This window comes from Doryrhamphus excisus, chromosome 1 (assembly GCF_030265055.1).
Source record: "Doryrhamphus excisus isolate RoL2022-K1 chromosome 1, RoL_Dexc_1.0, whole genome shotgun sequence".
NCBI lineage: Eukaryota > Metazoa > Chordata > Actinopteri > Syngnathiformes > Syngnathidae > Doryrhamphus > Doryrhamphus excisus.
This window is the reverse complement of record NC_080466.1, coordinates 5,790,485-5,808,798: the sequence shown is the minus strand read 5'-3', so window position 1 is coordinate 5,808,798 and position 18,314 is coordinate 5,790,485. Positions and strand designations below refer to the sequence as shown.

General features: G+C 40.7%; 3 protein-coding genes across 4 annotated transcripts; 1 reads left to right on the top strand and 2 right to left on the bottom strand.

Moving 5' to 3' along the window:
* Window positions 1-1,212: 1,212 nt before the first annotated feature.
* rpl9 (ribosomal protein L9) lies at window positions 1,213-6,040 on the bottom strand. The gene is made up of 8 exons (XM_058072149.1): window positions 5,940-6,040; window positions 5,389-5,435; window positions 5,160-5,275; window positions 4,267-4,362; window positions 3,993-4,125; window positions 3,271-3,351; window positions 2,177-2,305; window positions 1,213-1,330 (listed from the first exon to the last, which is right to left on the bottom strand). Exons 2-7 carry the CDS (start codon window positions 5,432-5,434, stop codon window positions 2,199-2,201), a joined length of 579 nt encoding a protein of 192 aa, XP_057928132.1. The 5' UTR covers window position 5,435; window positions 5,940-6,040; the 3' UTR covers window positions 1,213-1,330; window positions 2,177-2,198.
* Window positions 6,041-6,378: 338 nt separating this feature from the next.
* Window positions 6,379-11,298, top strand: lias (lipoic acid synthetase). Its single transcript, XM_058088646.1, has 11 exons — window positions 6,379-6,546; window positions 6,704-6,888; window positions 8,028-8,121; window positions 8,191-8,271; window positions 8,374-8,530; window positions 8,630-8,687; window positions 9,328-9,456; window positions 9,860-10,005; window positions 10,072-10,142; window positions 10,219-10,330; window positions 10,433-11,298. Exons 1-11 carry the CDS (start codon window positions 6,463-6,465, stop codon window positions 10,492-10,494), a joined length of 1,179 nt encoding a protein of 392 aa, XP_057944629.1. The 5' UTR covers window positions 6,379-6,462; the 3' UTR covers window positions 10,495-11,298.
* ugdh (UDP-glucose 6-dehydrogenase) lies at window positions 10,523-17,186 on the bottom strand. Of its 2 annotated transcripts, none has more exons than XM_058088624.1 (12): window positions 17,049-17,186; window positions 15,376-15,537; window positions 14,952-15,053; window positions 14,659-14,859; window positions 14,399-14,596; window positions 14,153-14,300; window positions 13,147-13,241; window positions 12,923-13,053; window positions 12,576-12,715; window positions 12,005-12,096; window positions 11,816-11,926; window positions 10,523-11,504 (listed from the first exon to the last, which is right to left on the bottom strand). In XM_058088624.1, the coding sequence occupies exons 2-12, from the start codon at window positions 15,535-15,537 to the stop codon at window positions 11,397-11,399; spliced, it is 1,488 nt and encodes a 495-aa protein (XP_057944607.1). In that variant the 5' UTR covers window positions 17,049-17,186; the 3' UTR covers window positions 10,523-11,396. The 2 variants fall into 2 exon arrangements, with proteins under 2 accessions (XP_057944607.1, XP_057944616.1); XM_058088633.1 differs by lacking the exon at window positions 17,049-17,186 and adding an exon at window positions 16,895-17,042.
* Between the last annotated feature and the right edge of the window lie 1,128 nt (window positions 17,187-18,314).

The window sequence follows — 18,314 nt, the reverse complement described above, 5'->3', positions numbered from 1 at the left end:
AGAGTGTAGGGTACAGTCACTCGTGCATCTAAGGGTTAATCTTGAAGATGTCATTTATGTTGGTCAATGATTGTCTATATTTGCCCTGCATACAGCAACCCTAGTGAATAAATGAACCACTTGGGGCAGCTGGAGGAAACCACTACCTGTATAGTCTTTCAGGCCGTAAATGGCAGTACTCTGGACTCCCTTGATGTAAGGTATTACACAGTCTTCATACAGTCTGTGTGTCTGTTGCATAACATGCACAAGATGCTGTTCTTCCTTGGCTCTATTTCTATATTTTCTATAATAATAAGCTATTTATATTTCAATAGAAGCTATTAGGCTATGAGTGAGCGGGAAGAAGTCAGGTATGTTCCAACACTGATACCTCTAGAATAGCTCCAAAAATCCTAAACAGTAACTGAAATAATGTAAACTTGTGACTTGGTCAACATGTACTGTATATAACTTTTGCATTACCCTGCTTTTGGCACTTTATCTGCTTGTGTACTTGTACTATGATCTTGTACTCTTGCTGCCGTAAACCTGAAATTTCCTCTTGTTGGGCTAATAACATTTTATCATCTTAACCACGGCAGACAGCACCTCAAAAGTAATACTTCTAATGAAGCAATGCATTAATTATGGGCATGCACAGTAATTTAGAGATCAGCAGTCAGTTGGCGCTCTGTATAGCTTTCTTGCTAGATTCTACCATGCCAACTCTTAGCATTTTAACTTTTTAATGCATATCTAATTGAAAATACATACATGGCATGATGTATGGACACTATAGAACTGTGTTGGCACCTTCACCACTTAATGCTATCTTGCTAGGTGTCATCATGCTAACTGTTACCATGTTAGAATTTGGGCTATTTTACTCCTGTTTAAAGGCTTACATACATACGGCATGATGTAGGAATGCTTTTGCTGCACTTTTGGTGCTAGCATGACATGTGTTAGCATGTTAACATTTTAGCTGTATTCCACACATCAAAAGGCTAATACAGACATGGCATGATGGAGGAATATTGTAGGACTGCATTGACGCTTTCGCTATAGAGTGCCATCTCGCTAGATGCTAGCGTGCAAACAGCACATATGCTTTTTTGCAAAATTCCTCATGTAATGTACGCAAGGCATTGCTCAGCGGCATGGCACAGCAGACACCGGGCCCAAGATTCACAGCACAGGTTGGCATGCCCATAAAAATTTCCACAGGAATTTAGTTAAACTTTTTAATTGGTCAAAAACAGAACATGATCAATTCAGCAATTGGCTGCAGACATGGATGCCTTGAGGAAGCTCCGGGTGTTTCATCGGGACGACTTCAACAAAGAAACTGGAACAAAATAGAAGAACATTTAAAGCCTGGTAACAAGCAAAGATCTTTTACAACCCTTACAGATTTTCTTGTTGCAAGACCCCACATGACAAAAATATTGTGTACTAGTGTGTGGTGCACTAGGAAATAAATACTAAACACCACAACCATTTGTCCAACAATCTGAATTGAGAGTACACCTGGACACAAAACTTTGTTTTACAAACATAACACCATGAACTATTCACAATTTGCACATTTGAAACTGAACTGTGAACGCCTCATCACCTCTTGCACAAAAAATGTGACACACAAATACTACTTCGGTAGAGAGCAGTCAGGTTGAAAACTACACATAAATACATCTTTGGTAGCGAATGACCAAAGAAGTATTTGTCAACTCAATCCAGCTCACTTTTACCTTCACACGCGTTAGCAGGTCACTATTGAGTTTGTTTTGCCTCGGTTTTCTTCCATTAGTTTCTTTCTGGAGCTGAAATGGCTATTTTATTCCCTAGGTCCGGCTGCACACGTCAGGATTTTCGAATTGTAAATATTAAACCTTTGTCCAACCTGTTTTTCAAGCAGGTTGGGTAACTCATTGGAAAACATTTCTCCAACGGAAAATCTCAGTTTTCCCCAGTGGGTGAATAATTTGTAATGCAACATTTTTTTCCCTCATTAAATGTGGTGGGTGCGGCTTATATTCATGTGTGCTCAATAGTCTGGAATTTGTGGTAATTCAGTTTGCACAATGTCCACAAAAATGTTTACAAGACAAAGGCTGCTTCAATAAAGGGAGCTAAAAATGACACAAAGATAGCTTAGATAGCTACAAAGATAGATAGATGTACTTCCTCTTACCCTTGAAGTGCAGATGCAAACTTTACTGATCCGCTTCCAGAACTGTGCCCTTCTCGGATACGTAAATACCATCCAAGAACTTCCTGATATCCTTATTTTTTACTGTGGTGGCCTGCTGGATGAGTGCAGCTGGAAGACAAAGTGGTAGGAGTGAAAAGCAGCACAATGCCAAGAAGGCAAACGTTTTTTTTCCTGGGAGGGCGACTCATTTTGGTGACAGTCGTAGCTTGAACCCAAAACAAACAACAGGCTTGTTTCGTGACAGTTCCCAAAGACACTATGTGGCAAGATCAACCACCACCACCTTTCTGTTAACCTTACATGTTCATTAAATTCATTCATTCATTTTTTTACCACTTATCCTCACAAGGGTCGCGGGGGGTGACACCGGTTCGCAATCAGTAATATTGTCATTTATTCTTTATTTCGTTTTTTTGTTTACTATTTACAGCTAGGAGCGACCCTTGTGAGTATAGCGGTAGAAAATGAATGAATAAGCTCTTGACATTCCAATTACAATGTTAGGAAATGTAAGTTTATTGCATTGGACCAGTCATGATGTGCTATATACGTATATCACTATATTGACAGTTACTATGGTACCCATTATGTCATTGGATGGTCATATCACATCGTACTTTGGTACGTGACAAAAAATTAAAAATTTTTTTTTACAAAAATGATATAATTTTTTTAAAACTATATTAGGAAAGCAGGAAGTGAACAAATATAACAGTAACTGATTGTAAAAGTACCAGATGGAGGGGTAGGATTTAATAAGCTTTGCTTCTTCCTACTCCTTTTGGACATGTGGAACTGTGAACTGATTATCGGATGCACTCAATTGTAATCTGATGCATGTTCAAATGAAATAAATCCATAACCATTTGAAAGTGTACTTGCATTAATATGCCATATTTTACCATTACCTTAATGGCAATAATTTGGAGGACAATGTTACCATCCAGCAAAATGTGTTATTGTGACAAGTCTAGTGATGGTAATGGTTTAAAAATCTTTTACAGTATGAAACTGACAAACTGTCCAAATACACCATCCGACATGACGAGACTATTACAGGAGTGCCCAATTACCTGAATTTGACACCAGCTCGATATCGTTGCCCTCAAGCACCAGCTCATCCTTCTGGGCTGCGGAGACTGCACACATCACACCTGCAAAAGGCACCACAAGACAAAATGAAAACTCAACCTCAAGCACTGATCTGACAATCGCAATTTCAGGTCAAGTCACTAATTTCAGAGCGTAATCCAGGACGATGATCAGGTAAAGAGGGTCTTCGGTTGAACATTTTACAGTCCACCTCAGTCTGCATGAGCTGATCGCTTGGAAAAGCCAAAGTTTGAAGTGTTACATGGCATAAGTTGGGATCAGTTATGCTAATCGGGTCCTATAGATGGTAGTAATGTGTGTTTCAAACGGTTGCCAACTTTCAGATTAAGGATTTTTCGGACACAAATGTTAATGTTGATCAATAATTGAATAATGCTGCCGATTCTTGTCATAGTGGGGGTCTGTAACTCAACTTCCCATAGCAGACTTCATGTTCCTCAGATCACAAACTGAAACAAACTGTTGGTTGCTCTCCTACAATTAGTGGCACTTCATTTTGTCTACAGCAGGACTCCTGTTCCGAAGCCATGTTTCTTACACCTTACTGCTGCCAACAAAAATTGTGGCGAAAAAGCTACAGGCATGTAAAGAGAAACACACGCGTCTGTTTACATGCAAGAGAGACCTAAAAATAGGTCTCAGTATTGATGTCCAACAATACATGAGTCAGAAGAACACTCACCTGTCCTCATTCTGACACGACGGATGTACTTCTCACCCAGGAAATTCCTGATCTCCACCAAATTGCCGCTTTCTTGAATGACAACATTGATGGGGAAATGGGCATACACGGAACGCATTTTGTACCGGAAACCCTGCGGCGACAAGTGGAGAAATAGAAAGGATAATTCAATGATACATGTCGGTTGAATACCATAAAATTGGGCCAAGTACTATTTGAACTATTAATACTGCAACTGATTGTAATAATTGTATAGATTTAGATGCAATCTCACCAAAGTGACTCCCTTGATCATGTTCTGGACGTGACTGCAGATGGTGCGCACCGTTGCCAACTCCTTTCGGTTTCCCCACCATTTTTCTACACGCAACTGAAACATATGAATCAAAAAGGAGCCCAGTCACACAATCATTGTATTCCACTAGCTGCATAAATGTGACATTTCTTAACACAATATTATTTAACTTAAACATACACAGTGACATGCATGTACACTTGTACATATAAACACAATGCCATCATAAGGTATACATGTCCCTTGGACTGACAGTCATGCTACATCCTGCACACATGTACCAAGCTACACACGCAGGCCACACAGCGTGGGTTTTCGCCGCGTTCTTCCCACATTCCAAAAACATGTTAGGTTAATCGACGACAACAAATCGTCTATGAATGGTTTGTCTATATGTGCCCTGTGATTGGCTGGCGACCAGTCCAAGGTGTACCCCGCCTCTCGACTGAAGACAGTTGGGATAGGCGACCCAAGTGAGGATAAGCGGTACAGAAAATGGATGGTTGGATGCTCCAAAGGAAACTGACAGTATTAAAACAAAAGTAAGGTGTAATCCCAATGTAGGTTCACATATACATGAGATGCTATGCTAAAAAAAAGGACAGTGATAAACAGCGTTGTGGTATTAAGACCTCCTCCTCAATACACCTGTCGTGCACTCGTGTGCAAGACAACCCACAGATAAGTTTTTTATTGATCCATAAAACAGCATGAACGGAGTGAACCCTTTGTTCATCATACATTCTCTCGGATGGAGGCATGCCTGCTTTTGTGTACACACAGTGCAAAAGAGTGAAACGTAGTAGAAATTGCATTAGTAGATTGAGCTATGTTGACACACAATTAAAACCAGCACTACTTTTTCCCCATACCTTCTTATTTTTCTTTCCCAGCAGGCTGAGCTCCAGGTTGATGTGGTTGAACTCCCTGACGAGTTTGCCACGGGGACCTTTGACAGTCACTTTACGCCCCTTCAGCTTCACCTCGACTGCAGGAGACGTGAACGCCAGCCACAGCAGACACACAATCAGAAACAATAGTGCATGACAGGTGAATGCAAGCCAAAACAGACACACAATCATGAAAGTACAATAATCTTACCATTGTCGGGGATGTCGACTGTCTGACTGCTGAGAATGGTCTTCATTCTGTCATTATAACATTAAATTGTTATATTTGGTTGATTGATAATTTCACCAAGCATGACATATATCAACTTTAAAAGCGATCGACTAATTTACTATGAAAACACCAAGAGCAGCCGATCACACGCCGGCTAAGCTAGCATTATAGCTAATGTGAATGGAAAGAGACCATGTTTCTCCACTCACTCACTAACTCTACTTTTCATTTAAGTGTATGTCACGTCAATATAATGTCATATAGAATATTTGCAGCATTGTTACATGAATAATATATTAGAATATTAGTTTATTCGTTGTGGTCCACAGCAACAGGGCCTTAGTTGGACCCTTAATCGCTCAATCCATAATATATTCCCCTACGGATAAATTATAGACAAAATAATGCATTTCAGCTCGAACTTATTTGTTTCCACGTTGGAATCTTCAAAAGAGAAGCAGTTCTGATGTAAAACGTCAACAGATTGACTTTGATTCGGTCTGAGACATAAAACATTTTGGTTGCCCTACCTCGCCGGTAGTAGAAGAAAGGAGGGAGGAAACACGTCACGACGCTGTTGTAGTTTACGTACGTGGCGTCATCAGACCCGAGCAATGGAACTCGGATAAATCGCCACAAAACATAAAAGACAATTGAGTGTGATATAATGAAAACTTATTTTAGGTTAGGTTTTTATTTTATTTTTGTTTCTTTCTTTCTTTCGGCTTTTCCTGATTACGGAGTAAATTTTGATTTGGAGGACTGGAGTAATAGACATGGGGGGACCATCTTTACCACAGTAAATATGATAATATGACACCAACACGTTTAAGAGTTTCATTTATTTCTTCATTCAGTCATTCTTCCATCAATTCATATACATTTTTACGAGTATGTTGAAATAAAAAGCTATATAACCTAAAGTGTGTCCATTCTACCAATTCTAACGCGGTCACATGAATGCAGCACCAGACCGGAATAGCCACTGATCGAGCTGTGTTGATACTAGCACTAGCTAACACTAGCACTAGCGGGCACTGGTTACCAAATGTCATGGCGTTGCTCAAGCAAAGCAGCGGTTTAGTTGGCCGCTTTTCCACGAACCACCCATGGCTGGCAACTACAAGTCTGGGTCATGTCAGTATTTCATTTCCACGTAGCCTGTTGCCAGTGTGGCATTTGATGTTTTCGTAACTGTCCATTAGGAAGGCCCTTGGTTTACAGAGTTATTATATTTTCGGACATCGTGTGCGAGGACGTTGGTTTAATTATTATTTGTTATTGTCTCCTGCAGGTTTACACAAGAAACATGTCATCTGCGACCAAGTCGTCCCCAATCCGGGTTGACAGAAGTAAAGAGTTACTGGGTCATGATGACGAAGACGGTCCTTCGCTGCAGGACTTTATTTCAGGGGAACTCTCCGAGAAAAGCAAATGGGCAGAGTACCGAGGCAACCTGAAGAGGCAGAAGGGCGAGAGGTGTGTACAATGTTTTAAACTTAAACTTATTAAATATTGTTTATAACAGGACTCGAAGCTACAGTACATTTCCAGATTAGGTGTAGGATACCTTATTTATAAATTGAATATTTTTGCAATTAGAGAGTAGAAAATCTTTTTATGGGTTTAAACAGTATTGGAGCCCTCCAGACATGACATAACACCCCTATAGTCATCTTTACACTTGTAATACTCAGTGTGGTAAACAAAGTAACAGTATATAATACGTTTAAGATTTAAATAAGATTTGTGTTAATGTGTTCTCAATAGGACCAAGAAAAAAGTTTATGGGTTTAAATCAGTATTGGAGCCCTCCAGACATGACATAACACCCCTATAGTCATCTTGACACTTGTAATACTCAATATGGTAAACAAAGTAACAGTATATAATACGTTTAAGATTTAAATAAGATTTGTGTTAATGTGTATTGCTATGAATGTGTTCCCAATAGGACCAAGAAAAAAGTTTATTATCAGTATTGGAGCCCTCCTGACATGACATAACACCCCTATAGTCATCTTGACACTTGTAATACTCAATATGGTAAACAAAGTAACAGTATATAATACATTTAAGATTTAAATAAGATTTGTGTTAATGTGTATTGCTATGAATGTGTTCCCAATAGGACCAAAAAAAAAGTTTATGGGTTTAAATCAGTATTGGAGCCCTACAGACACGACATAACACCCCTATAGTCACCTTTACACTTGTAATACTCAATATGGTAAACAAAGTAACAGTATATAATACATTTAAGATTTAAACAAGACTCGTGTTAATGTGTATTGCTTTGAATGTGTTCCCAATAGGACCAAGAAAAAAAGTTTATGGGTTTAAACAGTATTGGAGCCCTCCTGACATGACATAACACCCCTATAGTCATCTTTATGGACCAATAGGACCAAGAAAAAAGTTATAAATTGTACAACTAGTAATGTCCGTTCCAATTACAAGCACATGCATCATGGCCAACAATGGCGGCATCAGTGTAATCTCATTGGGTGTCATTACATCTAATTGAGCAACATTACTTTCATATACATGTACAATATTTCCTAAAGAAAGAAACCTTATTGAGGATTAGTGTGTCTATTAAAGTCTCTCCATTTCAGACTACGACTGCCTCCATGGCTGAAGACGGAGATCCCGATTGGGAAGAACTACAACAGGCTGAAGAACACACTGAGAGACCTCAATCTTCACACTGTAAGCTACACAAACTGTGACAAAGAAATAACAATCACAGAAGTGTGAATATGTGTGTTCTGTATGTAGGTATGTGAGGAAGCCAGGTGTCCTAACATTGGTGAATGCTGGGGTGGAGGGGAGTACTCTACAGCCACAGCCACCATAATGGTGAGTCTGCACGTGTCCCATTTGAGCAACCGGTCTAGTGCGTACCACACGTCTTGCAGCTGGAGTAGGCTCAAGCTTAATGTGAATGTTTTCCTCTCCTAGCTGATGGGAGACACATGTACCCGTGGATGCCGGTTTTGTTCAGTTAAAACCGCTCGCTTGCCACCGCCACTTGACCCCGAAGAGCCGTACAATACAGCCAAGGCTATTGCTGCGTGGGGGCTGGACTATGTGGTGCTCACTTCTGTGGACAGAGACGGTAACATGCGGTCTGAAATTCCTCGCTCGGTGCTTGAAATCAGGACCCCCCCCAACCCCATTCTAATATGCTATTTATTGTGTGCTACACTTTGGCTAGATATTGCAGATGGAGGGGCGACGCATTTTGCAATGACTGTTTCCTACCTGAAGGAAAGGTAGTATAAACATCACATCTCAATTGACCCAACTAAAGTAGCACATGGCTAAGGCTGTGCCATGCTCGTTCTAAGCTAGCAAAAGCAATTCTTTTCAGTGAACACAGTTCACAGCTGTTATCTATTTTAAAGCTTGCACAACAGGTAACACTGCATACCGTGGTTATCCTTGCTCAACTCCGTGATAAACGTTTTATTCATGAAGTGCAGAATGAAGTTATTTTTAAGATTTTTATATGTGAATAAATTATAATTATTATTTGACCACACTCCAGATCCTTTCAGTTCCTTCAGAAAATATGCTAAAAAGTAAAAAAAAAAACAAAAAAAAAACTTCAGCCCTAATCATTGCTATAAAGTTGTATTCATTAGCTATTAAATGGTCTCAGGGTCTTTATACAAAATGAGTGCAGTACTTGGCTGCAACCAGTAGAGGCGCTGTTGATTCAGCTATATGAGAAATTTAATTGCACCCAATGTAACCTCCAAAATGGCATAAATCCTAACAGCATCATTCTGCTCAATACAACATGAGCCTGAGAACAAGTCATTTAAAACAGTGAGTGATTGTGTCATCACCATGGTTGTTTATGAAGGAAAAATGACTGGTGTAGACATATGTATTATTACCTTCACACAGGAATCCTCTCATCCTGGTTGAATGTCTAACACCAGATTTTCGGGGCGACCTCGCAGCAGTGGAGAAGATCGCCCTGTCAGGTCTAGACGTGTACGCCCACAATGTAGAGACAGTCCGTGAGCTGCAAAGGTACTGTATTATCATTATCAATCTTGTACTTGAACGTGTTTTTTTTTTTTAGGATATGGACAAAAGTATTGGGACTCCTGGCATTAAAGGGATAGTTCAGATTTATTTTTTTAATGAAGTTGTATGACACGCACATAGCAGTGATTTTTTTTTTCTGGTAGGCATTTTTGTGATGCAAATGTATTATGCTTTTGAACGCATATTGTTTACTTAACTGCACCCAGCAACTAGCTAGAACTACTTTCCTCGGCACCGAAATCCAACCAGAACTCGGCTCAGGACACAAAGTGGGGAGTGAGTCATTTCACTGCTATCCAAACTATCCCTTTAAAACCTACAGGAATTTGTCTCCACTCTTCCAGAAGAACATTGGAGCAGTCACTGATCTTAGTGTGGTTTCCAGGCATGTACGAGACCCTCGAGCCAACTTTGACCAGTCTTTGAGCGTCCTGAAGCATGCCAAAAAGGTCAATCCTTCCGTGCTCACCAAGACATCCATCATGCTGGGTCTGGGAGAGACTGACCAACAAATACACAATACACTGACCAGTATGTGTTCACAATGTAGTGTCCTTTGGTATAACTTGATATTGATGTACTCTGGCGATGTTGTAGCACTCCGTGAGGCTGGAGTGGACTGCCTCACCCTGGGACAGTACATGCAACCCACTAAACGCCACTTGAAGGTAACCTCAGATCAGATTTAGTACATAACGTTGCAGACTATGACAATAGTGTGTGTGTGTGTGTGTGTGAACTTAGGTGGAGGAGTATGTCACTCCAGAGAAGTTTGCACACTGGGAGAAAGTTGGCATGGAAATGGGCTTTCTCTACACTGCCAGCGGGCCGTTGGTTCGATCCTCCTACAAAGCAGGTTCGAACTAGTCACTGTTGTCAAACAAGGGAGTAGATAAGCTTGTGAAGGACAAATTCACAAAAGTTGTTAAGTCACAGTTGCAATCTTTCCGCTCCACAGGGGAGTTCTTCCTAAAGAATCTGCTGAAGAAGAAAAAAGCAGATTTCGTCACAACAGAATGAGAAGCGACAAAAGCAAAACAGCCACTGCTTCTTTCTATATCGGCATTTTAATACAAATCCACTTTACACCAGCACTATCATGTATTGTTTCAAACCGCAGCAAAGCACAGAAAATAAATAGCAGATGAACTTGATTTTTAAAGGTCAAATTAAAAAAATGGTGCAGGAGGTGAAAGACCTTTTCATTTTAAAGATGTCTACCAGCACATCTTGGTAGTTAAATGAAGCCGTTTTATTTAAATCAACATAAATGTGAGATTATTTATGATACCTAAATAAACCAATGCCTGTACTCAACTGCAAAGTGTTGACAGTACTTTAAAATGTAAATGTGTACTTCATTTATACTGTACCATTGTATCGGAACAATTTGCAATTAAGGTCTTGACCACTTGACTGGTGACCAGTCCATAGCAGCCTGAAGGTCACTTGATGACGGGCGGTGACAATATTGTCTTGGGTGTGGACGGCCCCTAAGCAATGAGGTATGTTTTCGTCCTGTGGTACATTGGATATTTCATAATCATATTGAGGACTCATATTCTTTTTTATTTTATTGCAATGGCCCTTTCATAGATCATACAGAGGACATAGATATACACTGATAAAAAAAATCGTATAAAATTTTACAGTTCAGCATCAACGCTTGTCTATGTAGTAAATACTGTAGCAAAGCAGTCTATGCAAAGGAGACATAATCGCAACTTTGCATGTCTAACTGCTTGATGAGTTCAGCATTTGATGTAAATGATCTGTGTGTATGTGTGTGGAATGGTTCAACACAGATTCAACATATTCCAACCACGAGGTCTGGCCTTCTTTGGATTATACGGCAGTGTAAAGTTTGTACGACCAATTTAAGAATCTGGAGCAATGTGTTCTATGTGTTGCATATCAAGAGTTTAGATTTTGGGTTTTTTGGTGGGAGGCTCGCTGTCACAGATGCGACATCCACCAGCAGAGGAGTAAGGGATTAGTGTTGCTGCCACTTTCTTCCCGATAGTTTCAATCTGCAGTGAGTGGGGGGGGGAAACACATTTAAACTTCAGATGTACAGTAGAAATTGAAAATGCAAAAGTCTAATCAATTGGAAGTACACTATCATACGCGACATCAGCTTAGTAAGCAAGCTTCATTTTTTTAACGCCACCACTGATGAGAGATGAAAAGTGTGATAATGTATTACATAGCGTAGCATGTCGTAATGATCCAAGGAGCTAAGCTGTCAGGGGCTCTAATGTCCCTGATAAGAACGCATCTAATTTTTTATTCCCGAATTGTTGTCAAATTCCAGAAATGACAATAAAGTTAATCTGCTCACCTGGAAGCCGATGTCCTGGAGGTGAGCATGGAGATGGTCCAGCACTCTGCGGCCATCAAATATAAAGGCTGGCTTCAGCATCTTTTTGTAAATCCTCTCATAGTCCAGCTCCTGTGGTGACATTAACAAGTTTAAAGGACTATTTTTTTGCATTATACGTAGTATGTAATGAAAATGAACAACAGCGACCTTAAACATGTCCCACTCCGTACAGATGACTAAGGCGTGTGCGCTCTGGCAAGCCTCGTAAGGGTCAGAGGTCACTGTCACCAACTCTGAAACTAGAAAGCAATTTCCACATAAATTAGACATTAAAAAATTATGCAACCTCTGATCCGTGTTATACCTGAGTCAAAACGTCACTTTAGCAATTTATACTATTTGGAGTGACAACAAGCAATTACGATGCCAGGTCCAAAGTCTAAGTGGTCACAAAAGTGAATCAGAGTTCCACTTCCTCATAAGGCCTTAGTGGAGGTGGTCCTAATGATCAGGAAACTTCCCATTAAATGTTTGATGGTGTATTAATCTGATCTGGTTTGCACTGGTTTGTCTCAGCCAGGAGATAGGAAGATGATTCATAATAAAACCACATTTCTGTGTGTGTGTGTGTGATAATTCAAAAGAACAGGATGTATTAGTTGTTGAAATGTCATGTGATCGTATGCGATCTTTCTGTCATGAACAGGCGCAAATATGAGTATATTGCAATACTGATCCAAAACAGGGTGGAAAATATTCCATTCCTAACAATACCTACCTCTTTCTGGGTTGTCCTCCGAAATACTGGGCTGAGAGAGATCCTGAATGATTTGCTCTTTGAGAACTTTTGGGTCATAGATGAATAGTTTGGCCCCTTCATCCAACAGATACTTGGAGATGTAAATACTGGATGACTCTCTGTGGTTACAAACAACAGGTGATCAGGAAATATGCAAGTAATAAATAAGTAATGTGACATTACATATCTGGTATGAACAAAGTTAATGTGATAAGGGTTGTTTTTTCCCTCCACACAAAAGGCACAATACAGGTTTATGATTAACATGTGGATAAGTGGCAGTTACTTAAGTAATGAGGCCACAAGGACTTGAATAGAGAACCCACCTTGTGTCACCAGTGTCTTTTTTGAAAGCGAAGCCCAGTAAAGCAATTTTTTTCCCTGCCACCGTGTCAAAGAGGCAGTCAATGATCCTGCTGGCAAAGCGCCGCCTTTGGTACTCATTAATTTGGATCACCTGATTGACATTCAAAAGTAATTAAGCACAAGAACAACATTTAAAGACAACTCCAGAATGAGTGGAAAATATTGTCTGTTGCATCATCCTTGCCTGTTGCCAGTAGGCGGCCACCTCAGGCAGGCTGAGCGCCTCGCACAGATACACCAAATTGAGCACGTCCTTCTGGAAACAGCTTCCACCAAATCCTGGGGAGACAAGAGATGTAGTGTATATCCCACTAAATGGACCATTTGGAATTTTCTGGAAGAATGCGCCTATCTATGGGGTTTTATCTGTGCCCTCATTTTGAGGTAGCAAAGGCATATTTTAGCAATATTAATGGGCAATAACTACTGTTGTGTACGCTGGTACATCACTGTGCGGCGGTCATTTCCTATATCCCTCTTCTTCAACTTCTGCATTTGTCATTGAATGCTTTTTGCTTGTGGGGCGAGGTGAACCAGTGTGCGTGAGTGCGTGGGTTTTTGGGGGGAGTGGGCTCGTATTCTGCCACTGAAGTTGGACACACTTGCACCAGAAAGAAATGTATACTAAAAAATACATACCAGACATGAGATGTGGATACCAGTTTGCTAGTGTTCTGGCAACAGAAGCCCATTCAGTTTGTTTTTTGAAATAAGCTAACTTTTAACTTTTGCTGCTGACAGACATAGGAATGGGTCACTTCAACAGAAACCCTGAACTTCAAAAATTGTGTGTTGTGGTGGGTTTATTATGATAGCCCGCTATCACAGCAATCAGATATGAAACGAAACAAGGGTGGAAAATAATAAAAATACGGCTTCCCAGCCTTCCTTTCTCCTCCTCCCTGACACAAGCAAATGCCTGAATTTTATAATTTCCGTGTTTGTGCATTCCCACATGTGCCCAAATCCCTCCATACCTCTGCAGACTAAAACAAAAAGTGCTCCTTGCCAAACTTATAACCTGCACGTGGGAACGCGATTCAGTCCATGAACTCAAAAATGTCTGAAGAATGTTGGGGACCAGTGCTGTACACAACAGAAGCGCTCTGGTGATTTTACGGATCTACAGCAAAACTGTAAGTCTTCATGGGCCTGATTTGGTGTCAGCTGTTGACGGCGACATGTCTTACCCACACTGGCTTTCAGAAACTTGGAACCTATTCTCTGGTCCATGCCGATGGCCTTGGCGACCTCCTCCACGTCCGCTCCGGTGACCTCGCACAGGGCACTGATGCTGTTGATGCTGCTGATTCGCTGTGCCAGGAATGCATTGGCTGCCTATGATTCCAATGTAAAAAAAAAAACAAATCAGAACAGCGATGCAGAGTTCAGAGAATAATAATTAGCATTATTATGATGCTGATGCAAACACGTACCAGTTTGGACAGCTCTGATGACCAAGTGTTGGTGGTAATGATTCTGGTCTTGGGGACCCAATGTTCATACACGGCACAGAGCGCTCTGATTGCCCTTTGACCTTCAGCTGTCTCATCCCCACCAATCAGGACACGGTCGGGCTCCTTCAGGTCCTTCACAGCGGTTCCCTCTGCCAGGAACTCTGGGTTGGACAGCACCTGAAGTAAGACTTAGATCAGTACCATGTGGAGGAGAAGATCAATAGTTCAATAGTACGCACATGTAGGTTGAGGTTAGGCTTGGTGTTGGCATCAAATATCCGTCGGATACTCTCGGCAGCTCGTACAGGGACAGTGCTCTTCTCTGTGACAATCTTGTAGCCGTCAGACACATCAACAATCCTCCGAGCGCACGCCTCAATAAACTTGAGGTCGGCGGCACGGCCCTTCCCCATGCCGTAGGTTTTTGTGGGGGTGTTTACCTGCATCGGCAGATCAAGCATTCTTTTCAGTTTGCTGCTATTTCCAAAACAAGGCAAAATCTTATGTGTGGGAGTGTGACTGAAAAACCCACAGAGATAAAAACGAGGTCAGCATCCCTAATGGCTGAGTCAATGTCTGTAGAGAAGAATAAGTTCCTCCCTCTGCATGATTCAACCACATCTTTCAGGCCGGGCTGTGAAAAGACAAAATGTTGGTCAATGGAACTTTACAGCCAGCCTCCATGTTCGTCATTATGACGCAATACCATGTAGAGTGACAAAGACAATTGCAACAACATCTGGAACTCATTTTCCATTTGTGATGGACTAATTTGGTCTCATACATTCACTCAGCGGACCCACCTTCTGAAAATGTGAACATTTGCGACCACACCCAGTGAAACCTTTGACTGAGGCAGATTTTATTTGACATGCCTAAGCATTCTCTCTTGATGTGCAGGCCGCTTATCTAGATTTACTTAGCATAAACAACATTATGAATCAAAGACACAATACCTCATATATGGGAAGTGTATCCGAGTTCCAGGCTTTAATTCGGGACTCATTGACATCCACGACGGTCACAGTGATCTCAGGACACATTTGGGCAATCACGCTGCACGTTGGGCCTCCAACATAGCCAGCACCAATGCAACAGATCCTCTTTATCTGAAACATCTGTGTATGGGGGGGAGGGATTCAGAACAATCCAACTTAGTTCCACTCTATGGGCAAAAAGTATTAGGGCACACCTTTTAAAATCAACAGTCGCTTTCACACTAGCCCTTAATAGGTTACTTTATCTGGTTTCACTGCTATGTGGCGCCCCTAAAATGTTCTTAAGCCACTCTAAATAATTTGATTTTTTTTTTACAAAAAAATCTGACAAATTTTATATAATAGGGCAAGAATATGAGTTAAAATAAATATTCATATTAGCAGTAGTAGGAGAAGAATGGATATACAAAGGTTTTTCAAAAAAGTAAGTATTCATAACTACTGGTAGCAATTAGTTAGCTCCAGCCCAGTTAACAGCACATTGAACCATGAACCAAGCATTTCCCATCTTACAAAAAAAGAAAAAATATAAATAAATTTTAAAAAAAGACATAGAGGCGATCTCAGCTCACGTTTTTTTTTATCTCTGTTGTAGCTAGCCAGTAGCTCTCTTCAGCCTTTGGGGGCACAGCATCAGTCTGATCAGTCCTGAGTTTATTGTTTATTTTTGTTGTTGTAGTAAAGTATGTCTGTTAAATCTCGTGTGTTGTTCTTAATGTGATTGTTTTTATTAAAATTTAATGGTGGCCTAAAACAATTGAATATGTCAACTAAATCTGTCAAAAAGTGGGAAAATTACATCCCGGTTATTGTTTGTTATTTGTTTTTTGGATTTCCTAATGTCTGCTTCATTCATTCATTCATATCCTGTGCATCTCCAGGGGGCTAAGCCCCCCCCATCCTCAGAACCGAGTGACGCCCCTGGCTCTGAATAAGGAGGACAAAGTCAAAACCTGTCTACCCCACCCCCACCGTCAAGAAAATTAGACACTCAAAACTGGACAAAAATCAAACAATTGTTTCATTCTACGTCACCTCTATGTTCACCTCTATTCCATTAAATACTGTGAGCCAACTTTTATACCCTGAGGCGTTCAGGCGCCTGTTGTAATAATTGTTAGGCGCTAATTGGTTTAGATTTGTATTCACGAATCTCCGATTGCAATTGATGTGATTGGTATGGGAACCTAGGCTCTACCTGTGTCAACTCCCTGGCTTAAAAAGTAATGACTGCCAGTCGAACCGTGATAGCCTGGTCCAAGCACCAGATAAAGAGCCCTTCATTCCAACTCGGTCACGTCCCGCACCCCACTTTAAACTGGCAAAGCTACAAAACTACAAACTCATACGAATGAACACCACCAATTTATTATCGTATATTTACTTACAAGCATTGCAGTGACACATGAATTACTTTTGAGACGGATAGCTAGCTAGCTTGCCTGAAATCAGGTTATTTTACCTTACCCTATCTTACCTTCGCCAACTCGACACTCCGGCAATTTCCTTGTCTTCTTTTCTATGTCGTTTCTTTTAAACAAGTGACTGAATGACGGTTGTTCAATACAGCACAATACTCAATTCATTAAAAATAATTCTTAAAAGCAGGGTCACACCCCGAACAATCTTACCTTTCTTGGGTTCCAACACAACTTGATCAATTCAATCTTCCCTATCGTAGAAGGCGGCCCTGTCAGTGGAGTAGTCGGCGCCAAGGGCACTAGAATTGAACTGGACAGACCAGTCACTACCTTACTACTTCCGTAGTATGGCCTGCTCGGGTCTAGCCGCCATTACGGTAAGCATAATCCGTAATGGCGTAATGGAGAAATATGTTCTCGGGACACTGCTAAGCCATTAATTGCTAAAATAGAAGATCCAAAAGACCAGATTTGTAATTTTAAAGTTCCCCAAATACAAAGACAGGTAGTGTATGTGTCATATAAATTATGTACATTTATAACGCTGGTTGTTGTAAATAAACAAGACAATCGACAGTGTGTGGGACGCCCACACAATATAGCTTTAAGGTCATTCGTTTTTCTGGGTGATAAGTTGAATTCATGACGAGCCAATGTTGATGATTTAGATTAGAGTCTATCAAATGTACAAACAATGCTATTACTGGAATAAATATTGCATTGTGTAAATACAATGTGTAAAACCCAGACAAGCACAGGGAGAACATGCAAACTCTATTCATGTAACATAATAATAATAATATAGTAGTAATATTATTACTTTGTATTGTCACACACACATACTGTGATTATATACATATATACACACACACACGCATATATATACATATATACACACACACACACATGCATATATATATATATATATATAAAACTAAAATCTCATACTCAAAACTAGTGAATACACAGTACACTGTTGCCCGCCAAGCCCCGCCCACCCCTCTTGCTCACCATCATGGTGGACTTCCTGCTTCATGGCGTACGACTCTGTTCCATTCATTTGCGATGAATTTACGCTCTCCCTTTGAAATTCTCGCGTCCTTTGGTCGGTACTTGTGTCTTAAGTTTACGCACACGTGCATCCTGTTTGTGGCTTTTCAAAGTAATAGCACCATATTTGAGCCCAGCATTTACAATGCGGAAAATACTGCATTTCGTCCCCTGCCTATTTCATAGGTTTTCGTATGGCGTCAGTCATGTGAATACACCGAGGCGCAAAAAAGCATCTACAAGCAGGTTGTTTCAATTCACATACGAAGGTAATACTCTTCACGTGCACATTGTATGGGCCACAGGTTCATATTAATGACCAGTGACCACCAGCACCACTTAGTGCCACGTAGTACACTTCTGGCGCCTGGAACGATTTTCTACGCCCATCTGTTGCTTTTCCTCTCCTGGGGCCCTTCGCAGGAA